This window comes from Phascolarctos cinereus, unplaced genomic scaffold (genome assembly GCF_003287225.1).
Source record: "Phascolarctos cinereus isolate Bilbo 61053 unplaced genomic scaffold, phaCin_HiC Scaffold_3;HRSCAF=262, whole genome shotgun sequence".
Taxonomy (NCBI): domain Eukaryota; kingdom Metazoa; phylum Chordata; class Mammalia; order Diprotodontia; family Phascolarctidae; genus Phascolarctos; species Phascolarctos cinereus.
In genome coordinates, this window is record NW_027555736.1 from 118,999,543 (window position 1) to 119,013,106 (window position 13,564).

Below are 13,564 nucleotides of genomic sequence, written 5' to 3' on the forward strand. Positions count from 1 at the left end.
CTACTCTTAGCATGGGAGTTGCAACGAGGACCACTTTTTAGTGAGAACTGCTCATTTATTAAGCACTGTCCTAGGTGCTGAGGATACAAAAACAAAACAGCCCCTTTCCTCCAGAAGTTTGCATTTCAATGAGTGGCAACAGGTGCCTAGATACACAAATCCGTAAAAAAGGCACTTGGGAGGCACAGATTCTAATTCCCTAGAGAATTAGGAAAAGCCGCCCTTGTAGGAAGTGCCATGTTCAAGGGGGGCTTCCGATTGAAAAAAGGGTTCTAAGAGGCACAGATAAGGAAGAATGTTCCTGGCATAGGCGATTTATTTTTTATACCAAGAAGTTCTGTCCTATGTGGTACATAGATGTTGATGAATTAAGTCGATTCTTGGTCCAGACTTGGAATCTATATCAGTGGAAAGGAATCTTTACTTTAGGAGTTCACTATGCAGTTGAAATAATAAGTTCAGGCCTTAATTTAAAAAAAAAAGTCAATATTTTAGTGAAGGCTCAGAGAATTGGTAGGTATGGTGGGATGCAGGGAACAATTTTCATTTAAATATTTTATTTTTTTCTTAATTACATGTAAATAAGTTTTTATGGTTTTTTTTAAAATTTTGAGTTCCAAATTCTCTCCCTCCTTCCCTTCCTCCCTCCCCTTCCCCTTCCTTGAGAAGGCAAGCAATTTGATATAGATTATACGCATGCAATCATGCAAAACATTTCCACAAGAACAATTTTCAAACCTTGTCTGGGGCACCTGGTCACTGCCTAGCTCTTTTCTGTCTACTGAGGGGAGGACCTTTTGACAGTTCCTGGGAGTTCTTGGGATCAGCAATAGAACTGGGTCCATAAAACCTTCCTCCTCCCTAGCTCCACCCCACCCCCACCCCCAATCATCTGACCTTCATCCTATTCAATTGTGGTGGAGCGGGCTGGATGCTGGCTCTCTGATGAGGGACACTCGGTTCTCACAGTATAAACATGTTTTTCTGAAGCTCCCATAGGAAGTGCCCTGCTGGGCTGGCCCAGGGCCTCATCCTGACTCAGACTTTGGAGCAGAATGTAGAGAAACCATAACTGAGCTGCTTCCCATTCCCAGGTCAGCTGTCTCTCTACCCCTCAGGTAGCCACACCCATCTGCAAGAACTTGAGGTCTGATGGTAAATCTGGTGCTCCATACCTGGGTTTATCAAACTCTGCCCTCATCAACTTCTACCTAATCAGCATCACTTCTGCTGGCCAGGCCTCTAGAAGACATATGCCCAGAGCCCAAAAGATAGTCCATTTAGACCTGATTCTTGGGGGAAAGACTAGAGCCATTTGAAGGCAGAGTAATGGGTAGAGTAGGGGATTTGGAGCCTGAAAGATCTGAGTTTTAAGTCTTGCTTTAGGCACTTAGTAACTGTGTGACCCTGGGCAAGTCAGTAATTCTTCCTCAGCCTCTGTTTCCTCATCTGTAAAATGAAAGAGTTGGGCTTGATAGAACCCAAAGTCTCTTGCAGCTCTAATTCTCCGAGCTTATGACTCATATTTGGGTTTTATAGACATCAGGCACCCTAGGAATCTAAGGACATGAGTAGGAAGCTTTGCTGAGTCACATTAATGGATGTATGACGGTGTACAGAGCACCGACTGAGCTTGGGTTGGGGGTCTAGATACTAGAACCGTAGGCTGAGCTCTAACATTTCTTGCCTATGTGACCTACGTGACCTTGTCCAATTCTAAGGCCAATGTGTTAGTTTAGGGGTATAGCAGAAAGAGTACTGGGCTTCAAGTCAGAAGGGGTTTGAATTCTTTCCCTGACATTTAGTAGTTGTATGACCTTGGGCAAGTCATTTGCCCAGGCTCTTTAAGCCTCTTTGTTCACCTACAGAAGAGAAACTAATAATACCTGTAGCATCCACCTCACAGGGTCGTTTTGAGGGCCAAATGAGATGATGTGTTTCAAGCATCTTATCAATGTGAGTTGTTATTATTTCCGTGTTTTATTACCGACCTCTTTACTCTACCTACTGGTATTTTGGTGGCAAAAGGAGATCTGATCAGCAACAACTTGGAAACCTTTGGAGAGTAAAGATTGCCGTGGTTGGATGGCTAGAGTACACTGCTGAAAATAATGTTACTGGTAGTTATGGACGTCATCCTGCTTTACGCATCAGCCCACCTTTGGATGTTTCTTGCCTTTTTTTTCCCCCCTCAAATTTGACAGTTCTGTGGACGGTAACCTGTCCTCTGTTCTCTGTCCTGTTGACACTGCATCTTCCTGGATCTTCCTCCAGCATGGCAGCTTAGACAGCTATGCTGGTGTCAGGGTCACATTAGGGCCCAAACTTTGGTTCTCTGGTTGCACTGATGCAGAGATTCCCCTGGGAAGTAAAAGTTCCTAGCTTCCATAGGCAATGAGTCATTCCCCTCCTCCTTGACCTTGGACAAGACATTGGCCACTGCCCCCAAGAAGCAGAAGGAAAACCCTGTGCAGAGGCAAAAGAGCAAAAGGACTCAGACCCACGGCTAGGAGAGCCCAACTCCATGGAATTCCATTGGGAGGTTTTTGTTAAACTGCAGAGGTGAGGGCATTCAGGTTACCCCACTGGAGGGCAGAGTCTGAGGCATGCTATTTCCACCCCAAATCATGGAAGAACTCCCCTCCGTCATCTCCCAACCCTTTGAGGCAACCTTTTTGCCACTGGCAAGTGACCTTCTCTACCAGATCACTGAGATCTTACTTTTTCCTGGCTTTTCTGCTGTTCAGACGACAATGAGGATGTCCTGAGAAGTCCTACTCCTAGACTTCAGCCACTGAGTTTCAGAGAGTACCCCAGTCAGCATGGCTTTGGGACGTGGGTGGAACTGAATTCAGAAGCAAAACCCTAGACAAAAGTCCTGAGATTATTTAGAGTTACCAGGGGCAGTGCTGACTGGCAGCTCAAATGCCACCCAAAGGTGTGTAGGTCTGACAGCTAAAATTCTTCCCCCCCCCCCAACTCAACTCCTGGAAGTCTGTGTGAGGGCAAGTGCAGACAAATCCTAATGTCAAATGAGGAAACTGGCCCTGTCTCTCCTGTTTATTTTCCTTACTGACTTTTGCACATGTCTGATTGGCTCCTAATTTGAGGAAGGCTATATGCTCTTCAAGATGGAGGGCTCATTGACATATTCTTGTTCAAACACCTTATTTTTACAAGTGAGGGCCAAAGAGTTCTTGTAACTCAGCGAGTTAGAGGAGGAACTGGGTCTTCCAAATCCTACTGTGTGGGATGCCACTCAAATTAAAAAACACACAGAGGTATCCAAGGAGAAACAGAAAGTTAATTTATTATTATTATATCAAACCTCGAGATTTGGGTGTCCCTCCACCAGAATACTCTGATGAAAGGAGACACAGACAGAAGCAAAGGACCTGATTATATACCCTAGTGGGCAAATTCCCCCCCTCCCACCAACTGGCCAATATTTGGCTCACATTCTCAAAGTCCATAGAAACTGAAGACAAAACAATGAACACAATATACATATCTATATTTCTTAGTTTGCTGAAGTAATACCAAAGAAGCAATTAAAGATGCGCAGTCAAGCTAGACACTATACTGTGTAGCCAGGTCACCATGACTGAAATATAGCAGCAGGTGCATCAACAAAATACAGGGGGGGGCTTCTTCAGGAGTTTCAGGCTTGGCAAACTTTAACTACTTAACAATGGCATAAGTGGGAGGGGGTACTTGGGGTTGAATTCCCGTAAATCAGGTGATTTCTAGTAAATCGAAACTTAGGTCTGTCAGGCTGCTATGCCTGCCTTGATTCTAATACAATTTCTATTTATTCTTCCAAGAAGTTTTCACGGGACCCTCATCCTACTCAACCTTATCCCAAACCTTAATTACACTGAGGAGTCTTCGTTGGGACATCTCATTCAGTACTCCAGTAAATTCCTTTTCTGCTTGATCCCAAACTGCCCATCATAAACCTGCCTGACTGTTTTAGGGATAATAAATAATTCTGGCCCTCCACTCCCCCTTTTTTGGGGGATTAGGTGGGAGGGCTGGATCTGTGACTCATTAAGAACATATAGAGAACTTGTAACAAGGAAATTCCCTCTCCCAATGCATATTGGCACCTTCTGTACAGCTCAGAGTCTTAGAGAGTTGACTCTGGGCCTTGCCCAGGGTCACCCAGCCAACGTGTCATAGGCGGGACTAGAAGTCCAGGCTTCCTGACTCTGAGGTTAGCTCTCTATCCACTGTCGTTGCCACTCATACTCTTAAATTACGTATTTTAAAAATAAATATTGTACTGTCCTTAACCCTAGCACTGAGCAGCATTCAGTAACAGGACTGCTACCATTTTGAGGAGTAGAGCATTTGCCCTCCTTTTGACAAGGGCATAAGTATAGCTCTGTCCATCACTCACCACACTGGGCAACTCCAAAGCAGACTGACTCCTTCCTATTGCCTTAGGGTCTTCCTCTTAGGTGGCTTCAGCTAATAGCGGTGCAGTGGAAAGTTTTGGAGTCACATGTCCAAATTCCAATTTTGCTAGTTACTATCTCTGTGACCTTGATCAAATCTTTTCACCACCCCTTGGCCTCCCTTTACCTATCTGTAAAATCAATTAATCGACAAGTATTTATTTATTTATTTATTAAGCACTTAGAATGTTCCAGGCCTGGAGCTAGGTGGTAGGGATGAGACAAATCCTGCCCTCAAGGAGTTTACATGCTAATGGGGGACACAACAGGGCAATAAGTAGTATGTTGCAGAATAGGTACAAGTTAACCTTAGAGGGGGAGGCATTAGCAGCTGGGGTCACTAGGAAAGACCTCTGTTGTTGTTGTTCAATCCTGACTCTTCATGACCCTATGTGAGGTTTTCTTGGCAAAGATACTGGAGCGATTTGCCATTTCCTTCTCCAGCTCATTTTATGGTTGAGGCAAACAGGGATAAGTGACTTGCCTGAGGTCACACAGCCAGTAACTAAGGGTGGATTTGAACTCAGGTTTTCCTGACTCCAAGCCCAGTGCTCTATCCATAGAGCAAACTACCTGCCTAAGGTCTCTTATAGAAGGTGTCATCTGAGCTGTGTTTTTTTTTTTTATTAATTTATTTTTAGTTTTCAACAATCACTTCCATTAGCTTTTGAGTTTTAAATTTTTCTCTCCCTCCCTCCCCACTTCCCTTCCCAAGGTGGCATGTAATCTGATATAGACTCTAATAATACATTCTTATTAAATTAATACATTCCTATTAAACATATTTTCAAAGTAGTCATGTGGTAAGGAAGAATTAGAACCAGTAGGAGGAACCACCAGGAAGAGGAAACAAACAAAACAGAAGAAAAAAAAAGAGCAAATAGTACACTTTGATCTGCATTCAAACTCTATAGTTCTTTCTGTGAATGTGAATAGCATTTTCTATCATGAGACCTTTGGAGGTGTCTTAGATCCTTGCATTGCTGAGAAGGGCTAAGTCTATCAACATTAGTCATCGCATAAGGTGGCTGTTACTGTGCACAATGTTCTCCTGGTTCTGCTCACTTCACTCAGCATCAGTCCTACAAGTCTTTCCAGGTTTTTCTGAAGTCTGCCTTGCTCATCATTTCTTATAGCACAATAGTATTCCATTACATTCATATACCACAACTTGTTCAGCCATTCCCAGTTGATGGACATCCTCTCAATTTCCAGTTCTTTGCTACCACAAAAAGAGCTGCTATAAATATTCTTGTACACATGCGTCCTTTTCCCATTTTTATAATATCTTTGGGATACAGCCCTAGAAGTGCTATTGCTGGGTCATTTTTATAGCCCTTTGGGCATAGATCCAAATTGTTGAGCTGAGTTTTAAAAAAAGTCAAAGATGATAAAAGGCCGAACATTTGAGACATGAGGGACAGCCAATACAAAGACACAGAGATGGAAGATCTAGCGTTAGGTTCTAGGAACAGCAAGTAGACCAGTATGGCCTGAAAGAAGGGGTTAGGCTAGCTGACCTCTATGTTAAATCCTATGAGACTAGTTTCTACTAAGGTGCTCTCTGGCAACCTGAAGTTGCTACCACCATAGGTTTTTGGAAATTTCATTTGTCTTTGTACCTCAAGAAATCGTCTTCTGAATAAGAGTGGGCAGGAGGTGGAAGGACCAAATTGCTCACATACAAAAGGGGCCTTGCCTTACCCAAATCTTAGCGAGAGTTTGGGATCAGAGAATCCTTATCATCTAGTCCAAGGATTTGTCTACACCTGAGCCCCCTGGTAAAGACTCTACCTTTCCCTGGCTCACCCATATAGATGATAGAGTTCAATAGAGCTGGAAGAATCATCAGCACTCATCAGGTTCCAATTTCTTCATTTTATAAGTGTTTATAAGCTCTTTCCTCCCTTAGGTCACTAGTGCCCACAAGTCACCTTCTCTTCCCTCCTGCCCCTACCCCCAACTTTTTTAGTGATGCTTACCTATTGGCAAACAACTTCATTCTCACCTCCTAGGGAACTCATTTTTCCCACTTCTCTGTTTTTAAATTTTTATTTATTTTTATTTATTTTATATATATATTATATTTATTTATAGGCAATTGGGGTTAAGTGACTTGCCCAGGGTCACAGAGCTAGTAAGTGTCAAGTGTTTGGTCTGAGGCTGGATTTGAACTCAGGTCCTCTTGACTTCAGGGCCAGTGCTCTATCCACTCCCCCATCTAGCTGCCGCATTCCACTTCTCTGAAAGGCACACTCAAGCAGAGTTGGATAATTTGTTCCAAGGACAGCACGCTGCATGCTGAAAATAGGAATCCCAGACTCATATTGTTTCTTTTCTTATTGCACTACCTCCAGACCAATCAGACAGGTCTGATGGTTTTTTTCCTCTCCATGATATTCACCTCTGTGTTTTGGTATCTTCTTCAGATGTGCTGTCCTCATCTTTACCTCATAGTCTCACACCTTCACTTTCTCCTTAAGCTCAGATGCCACCTTCCACATGAAAACTTTCTTGTTTCCTACTCCTTGTTAACACCCACTCCCTCTTGAAATGACTTTATCTGATTTTGTATATATTTCAGAGGTACTTACTTGGGTACATGTTTCTTGTCTTCATATTCCCAGCCCTAACCTACCTGGACCTGTGATTTCCTTGGTGTAGGGAACTTCCAGGTGAGGAAACTCCCTCTATGATTACAGTTTATATTGCTGTCTGCAATTTGTAGCCTTAAGGAACTTCTCAGACCATTGGGAAGTTAAGTGACTTACCTAGGGTCATACAGTCAGAGTATGTCAGAAGTGGGATTTGAACCCAGACCTTCCTGGCTTTGAGGTGGACTCTTCGGCCAGTAGACCCAACTGCCTCCCTAGTTGAGCACATAGTAGGTGCTTAATAAATGTTTGTAGAATTGAGTTGTCATTGATTTCTCATCTAGTAGTAACTTCAAATGTTCTAGTCCATCCTTTTTCACCTTGAGCTATCCTGCCCTGAAGAAATTCCCTAAATACTGTCTTGATCTCTTCCCTTCCCTGAATCTTGAATGCACGGGAAGTCCAAAGCATCTGGGTTAGCCCTCCATTATCGGTTTTCTTAGGTTGCTTCCAAATTATTTTGCTTGGATTAGGTTTTACTGACTAGATTCCATGCTTCATAAGGACAGGGATGGTATCTTTTATTTTAAGGACAGAGATGGTGTCTTCTATTTTGAGATCCTGCCCAGCACCTTGTAAAGGGACGGTCACAAGACAGACACTTAGGAATCACTTGATTGATGCATTGATAAATCTGGATATGTTTCCTATTTTTAAAAATCCTTAGGTGGGGCAGTGGATAGAGCCTTGGCCCTGGAGTCAGGAGGACCTGAGTTCAAATCCAGCCTTAGACACTTACTAGATGTGTGATCCTGGGCAAGTCACTTAACCTTGATTGCCTTCCCTTTCAAAAAAAAAAGGAAAATCCTTAGGGAAGGGAATTCCCCCATTCCTCATTCTAGTCCTGTATGTTAGCAATTCGATCCTCTAGTTGAAAAATGGAATGTGGTCCCAAAATCCTATAAATTGGAACACACAGAGTGTGCAGTGACCACAAAGTAATTCTTCCACCGTGCTCAGAGTTGGTAAGTACTTTATGTGAGCTATGTTTCCATTTGGGGGTCTAGAATGTTGGGGCAAGTATGATATAATGGAAAGAATATTACACCAGGTATCAGAAGCTCTGAGTTTGAATTGCGACCTTGACATTTATTAACTGAACTAAAATAGGAATGATAATAATTGCTAGCATTTATATCGTGCTTTAAATTTTGTAAAGCACTTTACAAATATTTTTTCATTTGATTCTCACAAAAACCCTGGGAAGTAGGTGCCATTATTATTTCTGTTTTTTACAGCTGAGGAACACTGAGGCAGACAGTGACTTGCCTAAGATCCCATAAGAAGTAGGTGTTTGAAACTGAATTTGAACTCAGGGCTTCTTGACTCTAGGTCCAGAGCGCTATTCGCTGCGGCTCCTAGCTGCCAAGGGCAAGCAGAACAGGATTGGCTGAACGCATGAAACTGTCCCCACAAAACCTAAAGGCAGGTAGGTATTGCAGTGGATAGAGCATTGGACTTGAAAGTCAGTAAGACTTGAGTTCAAACCTGGCTTCAGACACTTGAATATCTATGTGACCCTGGGCAAATCACTTAACCACTCCCTGCCTCCATTCTCCCATCTATAAAGTGGGTATAAAAATAGCACCTCACTGCCAGGGTTGTGGGGAGAAAATGAGATAATATTTGTAAAGCACTTTGCCAGCTTTGAAGTGATATAGAAATGCTAGCTGTTATGAAGATGATGATGCTGGAACTACCCACCTCGCAGGGTTGAGCAAAAGCATATGGTAATATACTTGTAAGCCTTAAAGCATCCTACAAAATGTGAGTTGTCATTATTATTATTAATAGTAATCCTCAAGTCAACAGAGCTTTAGAAAGCTTAAAGAAGATCAGGAGGTCAGCAAAGAAAGTAATTTAAAGCCCCAAAAGATGCCTTGTCTCATTGTGCCAAAAAAATTGACATCCTTTTTCCAGGGGAATGGAAGGCTGAAAAAAGCAATGGTCATCTTTAATGTATGTTTTTTCCATTTCCATCAATAACAAGACAAGAAAGGATGAGCCACAGCCTGCCCCTCCCCCACCAACTAAAACAAGTCTCTAGAAAGTACTTAGGTTAGATAATAATAAGAACTTTCTGAGCTTAAGGTTTGTGAGGAAACTTATTGCAGAATCTCCACTAAAATCAGAACCCAGGTTATAGGATCAAGAGCAGGAAAGAACCTTAGAGGTCTTCTAGTCTAAGAAGACTTTTTTTTTTACAAATGGAGAAACTGAGGCCCAGAGAGGTAAAGTAACTTATCACGTGGGTACAAAGGAGCAGAACCAGGATTTGAACTCAGGCCCTCTGACTCTAATGATAGTGTTCTTTCTACTATATCATGACTTGAGAAAAGGTTGATATTTCCCTTTCTAGGGTAACCTCTCCCAGATATAGCAAACTGATTTCAAATCCCTCTAAACAGCTGCAGTCAGAGGGAAGAAGGTGGGTTTACCCTCCAGCTCCACTAATGACTACGGGTGACCTTGGGCCAGTGACAATCTCTATGGGCCTCAGCTTCCTCATTTGTAAAGGGGGTGGGGGTGGTTGTGGGGGTGGAACTAGATGACCCCTTAGGTCCTTTCCACCCTTAATTCCCTCATCCTTTTTTTGACTATAACTTGTATCTCTTGCAACCAGGTAATTCTTCCTTGTCCCTCAACTAGATCTCTTTTGCTATAATCAAAAGCCGTTTCCTCCTGGACATCATTGAATGCTGGGCTCCCGGCCTCTTGGTGGCATTCTCTTAGCTGTGCTTCAAAACCCAGATTGCCTCTTGGGGTGCTTTTTGCGGACTGTAACCTGACACTCTTTTTGCTCCCAGCAGGGCCTGTGTGCTGCTGACCAATCGCTTTGCTTTTATCCCTCGTCTGGAGCCCTAGGGAAAGTGTGGACCTTAACCATCGAACGTGACCTTCACCTGTCACAGCCTGGTTAATTTTTACCTCTTAATGCTGTTCATGGTCCTCCCCTTACCCTACTACATAAAAGCCCAGGACAGGTGCTGCAGACCTCTCCTCTAAGAATTTCCCCCAGATCCCTGCTCTCCCATATCCAGTCCCCCTTCACCTCCATCCCTCACCCCCTCACACTGCCACCATGGCCAAAGGCTTCTTCATCTCCAAGACGCTGGGCATCGTGGGTATCCTTTTTGCTGTAGCAGCTATATGCACCATCATCACCTTGTCAGTCCTATACTCAGAGGAGAAGAATAACAATAAGCAGAGACTAGAGAAACCCACCAGTCAAATTCCCGACACTGAAGCCACTCCGGCCGCCACGGCCCCCACGACCCTGGATCCAAGCCTAGCCTGGAACAGATACCGGCTGCCAAAGTCGCTGATCCCTGACCATTACACTGTGAAGCTGAGGCCCAATCTGACCACCGATGACCGGGGCCTATACATCTTTTGGGGTGAGAGTACTGTTCGCTTCCTTTGTAAAGAGGAAACCGATGTCATTATCATCCACAGTAACAAACTCAACTACACCATGAAGGATGGCTACCACGTGAGTCTGAAGGGAGTAAATGGCTCCCAGCCCCCCCAGATTGATAGTACTGAGCTGGTGACGACAACCCAGTATCTGGTTGTGCATCTGCAAAGTAAACTGGTAGTAGGCCATCACTATGAGATGGAGAGTACCTTTGTGGGAGAGTTGGCTGACGACCTGGCTGGCTTTTACCGCAGCGAGTATACTGAAGATGGAGTGAACAAGTAAGAACTGGGGCCCAACTTTGGAGATGTCTCTCCCCTCCCTCCCCCCCCTACTCCCCATGGAGTCCCTCTATAGAAAGAGGACTATGAGTTTGGGGTTCTGAAGAGCAAAGACCACAACAATGGAGTGGAGGTTGACCAGGGATGGAGTCCAAGGAGGAACCTCCCCCTTTAAGGCTTGGTCATGGTAGGAAAAGCTCCCCCATTGCAGGAAGCAGTGAGCCTTTGTGGTTTGCGTCTGACAAGCTAGTAGATCATAGCAAGTCATTGTGATGCTATGGACTGAGAGATGGAAGATCTGAGTCTGAATCCTTGGTTTTACTATTTCCTTAGCTGTTTGAATATGGTCAAATCCCTTAATATCTCTGAGAATCAGTTTTCTCAACTGTAAAATGAAGATAATCAAATTTGCCTTATTGTGAAGAAAGGGTTTTGGAAACTGTAAAAAGCTATGTCATTTTGTGGGGCGGGGTGGAGGTGGGGGTGGATCCAGATTTAATTGATATGGGGAGCTCCCAAATGAGGAAACTCCTTCCACCATTGCAGATCAGGTACTGTTCTGCAGTTATAGATGGTGGCTGAGATGTTAAGTGGTCTTCCCAAGGCTACCACAGCTAGTGTTTGTCAGAAGTGGGGCTTAAGCTTAGGTTGTTCTTATGCCAAGGCCAGTTCTTTATATAACCATGAAGCATTATCATTATTACTATTAGGAGGTCTTAGATTTGCTCTAAGAGTTTCTCTTGATCTGTAATAAAACCTGATCCCAAGGGACTGACTATAGCCTTAACCAAGTGGGAAGGTAGATATGGAGTAATAATGAATGAAATGAGTTTGTGTTTGCCATCCTACTCCCCTACCTGCCTCATATTCCACAACATCCTTGGAAGTAGCCTTGGACCTAGCCTACCACCTACAAAAAAGTTTCCAAGCATGGTGGCCTCTGGATGTTTGTTCCAGGCCATGGCAGCCTTGGGAAGAATGGGAGTCTGGATCAGCCTTGTAGTGTCCCGGAAGGACTACAGAGAGTCTAGGCTTGTTCAAAGGTTGACCCGAGGATTCTGAGCCCAGGGACTTAATTTGGTTTGATACCCTGAGCACCATCCACACCTACCATATGGAGAATCTAAAACCAAGCATTTGCCCCTGAATTAATTATCCAGTTTTCCTGAGGTTCTCCGGACTTAAAGGGGATTGTAGGGAAGGCTGAAACACATACTAGAACAACTGTATATATGCTCCCATTCTCCCGGCCTGACCCAGTTTCAATCCACATCCCTGGGTTGGGTTGTACCTAAACTCAGTGCCTTTTTGCAGGGACCCCAGAATCTATATCTTTGTTAGTTCCTCTACTAACTAACTGAGACAACAAGAGACCTCTCTGTGGTTGCTGTGATGTGGAGGGCATTTTAAAAACATTTCTAATAATGATAGCAATAGCAAGGATTTATATAGGCCTTTAAGGTTTACAAACTGCTTCACATAGGTTTTCTCATTTGATTCTCACAGCAACTGGGGTTATACCCATTTTATAGATAAGAAAACTTGCCTAAGGTCATACAGCTCTGTAAGTTTCCAAGCGAGGCTTTAAACTCAGGTCTATCCTGACTCCAAGTTTAGGGCTCTATCCATTGAGCTGCCTCTAGGTTTCTTAGGCATAGTTCAAGATTGTTGTTCAGTTGTTTTCGGTTGTGTCCAACTCTTTATGACCCTATCTGGAGTTTTCTTGGCAAAGATACTGGATTGATTTTCCATTTCCTTCTTCAGCTGATTTTACAGGTGAGAAAATGGAGGCAAACATGGTGAAGTGACTTGCCCAAGGTCATATAGCTAGTGTCTGAGGCCAGATTTGAACTCAGGAAGCTAGTTCTTCCTTACTTCAGGCCTGGCACTCTATCCACTGTACCACATTCCCCTTCTCTTGGTTTCAGGCAGCCCTCAGTTGCCTGAGATTTAGCTACAGGCTGTACTTTCTCTTATCTTCAAAAAGAGCCAAAAAGAGCATAGTAACACGATGCGGCGTAGTGCAATGGGAAGAGTAGAGTCAGAGGAGCTAGGTTCAAATCCTGACTCTGGTACTTATTATCTGTGTGACCTTGGGCAAGTCATTCTCTGGATTCTGGGTTTCTCAATGAGGGTTTTAGACTAGATGACCTCTAAGTTCCCTTGGAGTCCTATGACCCATAAAAGCTACTACTGCTCAGCTCATAGGGTTGTTGTGAGGAATGTGCTTTGAAAAACCTTCTTGTTATTTTGGGTACTTTGCCTCATATGGTTCAGAGGTACCCTGAATTCTCAAACCCTGTACCAGAGAGAGTATAAGCTCTGGCCGATTTTCCACTGTAGAACGGTCTGGGCAATAGATTGGAGTACCTGCCTAGCTAGGTACAGTGCTTGGCACATAGTAGGTATTTATTTAACACATTTACTGATTGATTAATGGATAGCTAGGTTCATTCTCAGTAGACTTCCATTTGGTGATGAATTCTCTAGCCAAGGCAATCCGTTATTATGGGGTGTATCTGCCACCATGGAGGGTAATAACTCCAATCTGTGCTCACTCAGGGTGTTGGCCACGACACAGATGGAAGCCCCTTATGCCCGTAAATCCTTCCCATGCTTCGATGAGCCAGGCATGAAGGCTACATTTGACATCACACTGATCCACCCCTCTGATCATATAGCCATCTCCAACATGCCTGTCAAATGTGAGTATTCCAAGATGGGGCTTGCTCTCCTTTCTCTTCCATTCAG

At 43.7% G+C, this 13,564-nt stretch overlaps 1 protein-coding gene across 5 annotated transcripts in view; it reads left to right on the plus strand.

Moving 5' to 3' along the window:
- The window catches only part of ANPEP (alanyl aminopeptidase, membrane), a 34,445-nt gene that overhangs the window by 1,729 nt on the left and 19,152 nt on the right, over positions 1 to 13,564 (plus strand). Inside the window, exons 2-4 of one of the 5 annotated variants that reach the window (XM_078151129.1) lie at positions 7,088 to 7,135; positions 9,925 to 10,813; positions 13,376 to 13,518. In XM_078151129.1, coding sequence (XP_078007255.1) covers positions 10,197 to 10,813; positions 13,376 to 13,518 — 760 coding nt within the window. In that variant the 5' untranslated portion in view covers positions 7,088 to 7,135; positions 9,925 to 10,196. Of the gene's footprint in view, positions 1 to 7,087; positions 7,136 to 8,446; positions 8,544 to 9,921; positions 10,814 to 13,375; positions 13,519 to 13,564 lie in introns of all 5 variants that reach the window. The other 4 variants (XM_020965174.2, XM_020965184.2, XM_020965156.2 and 1 more) reach the window with 4 other exon arrangements.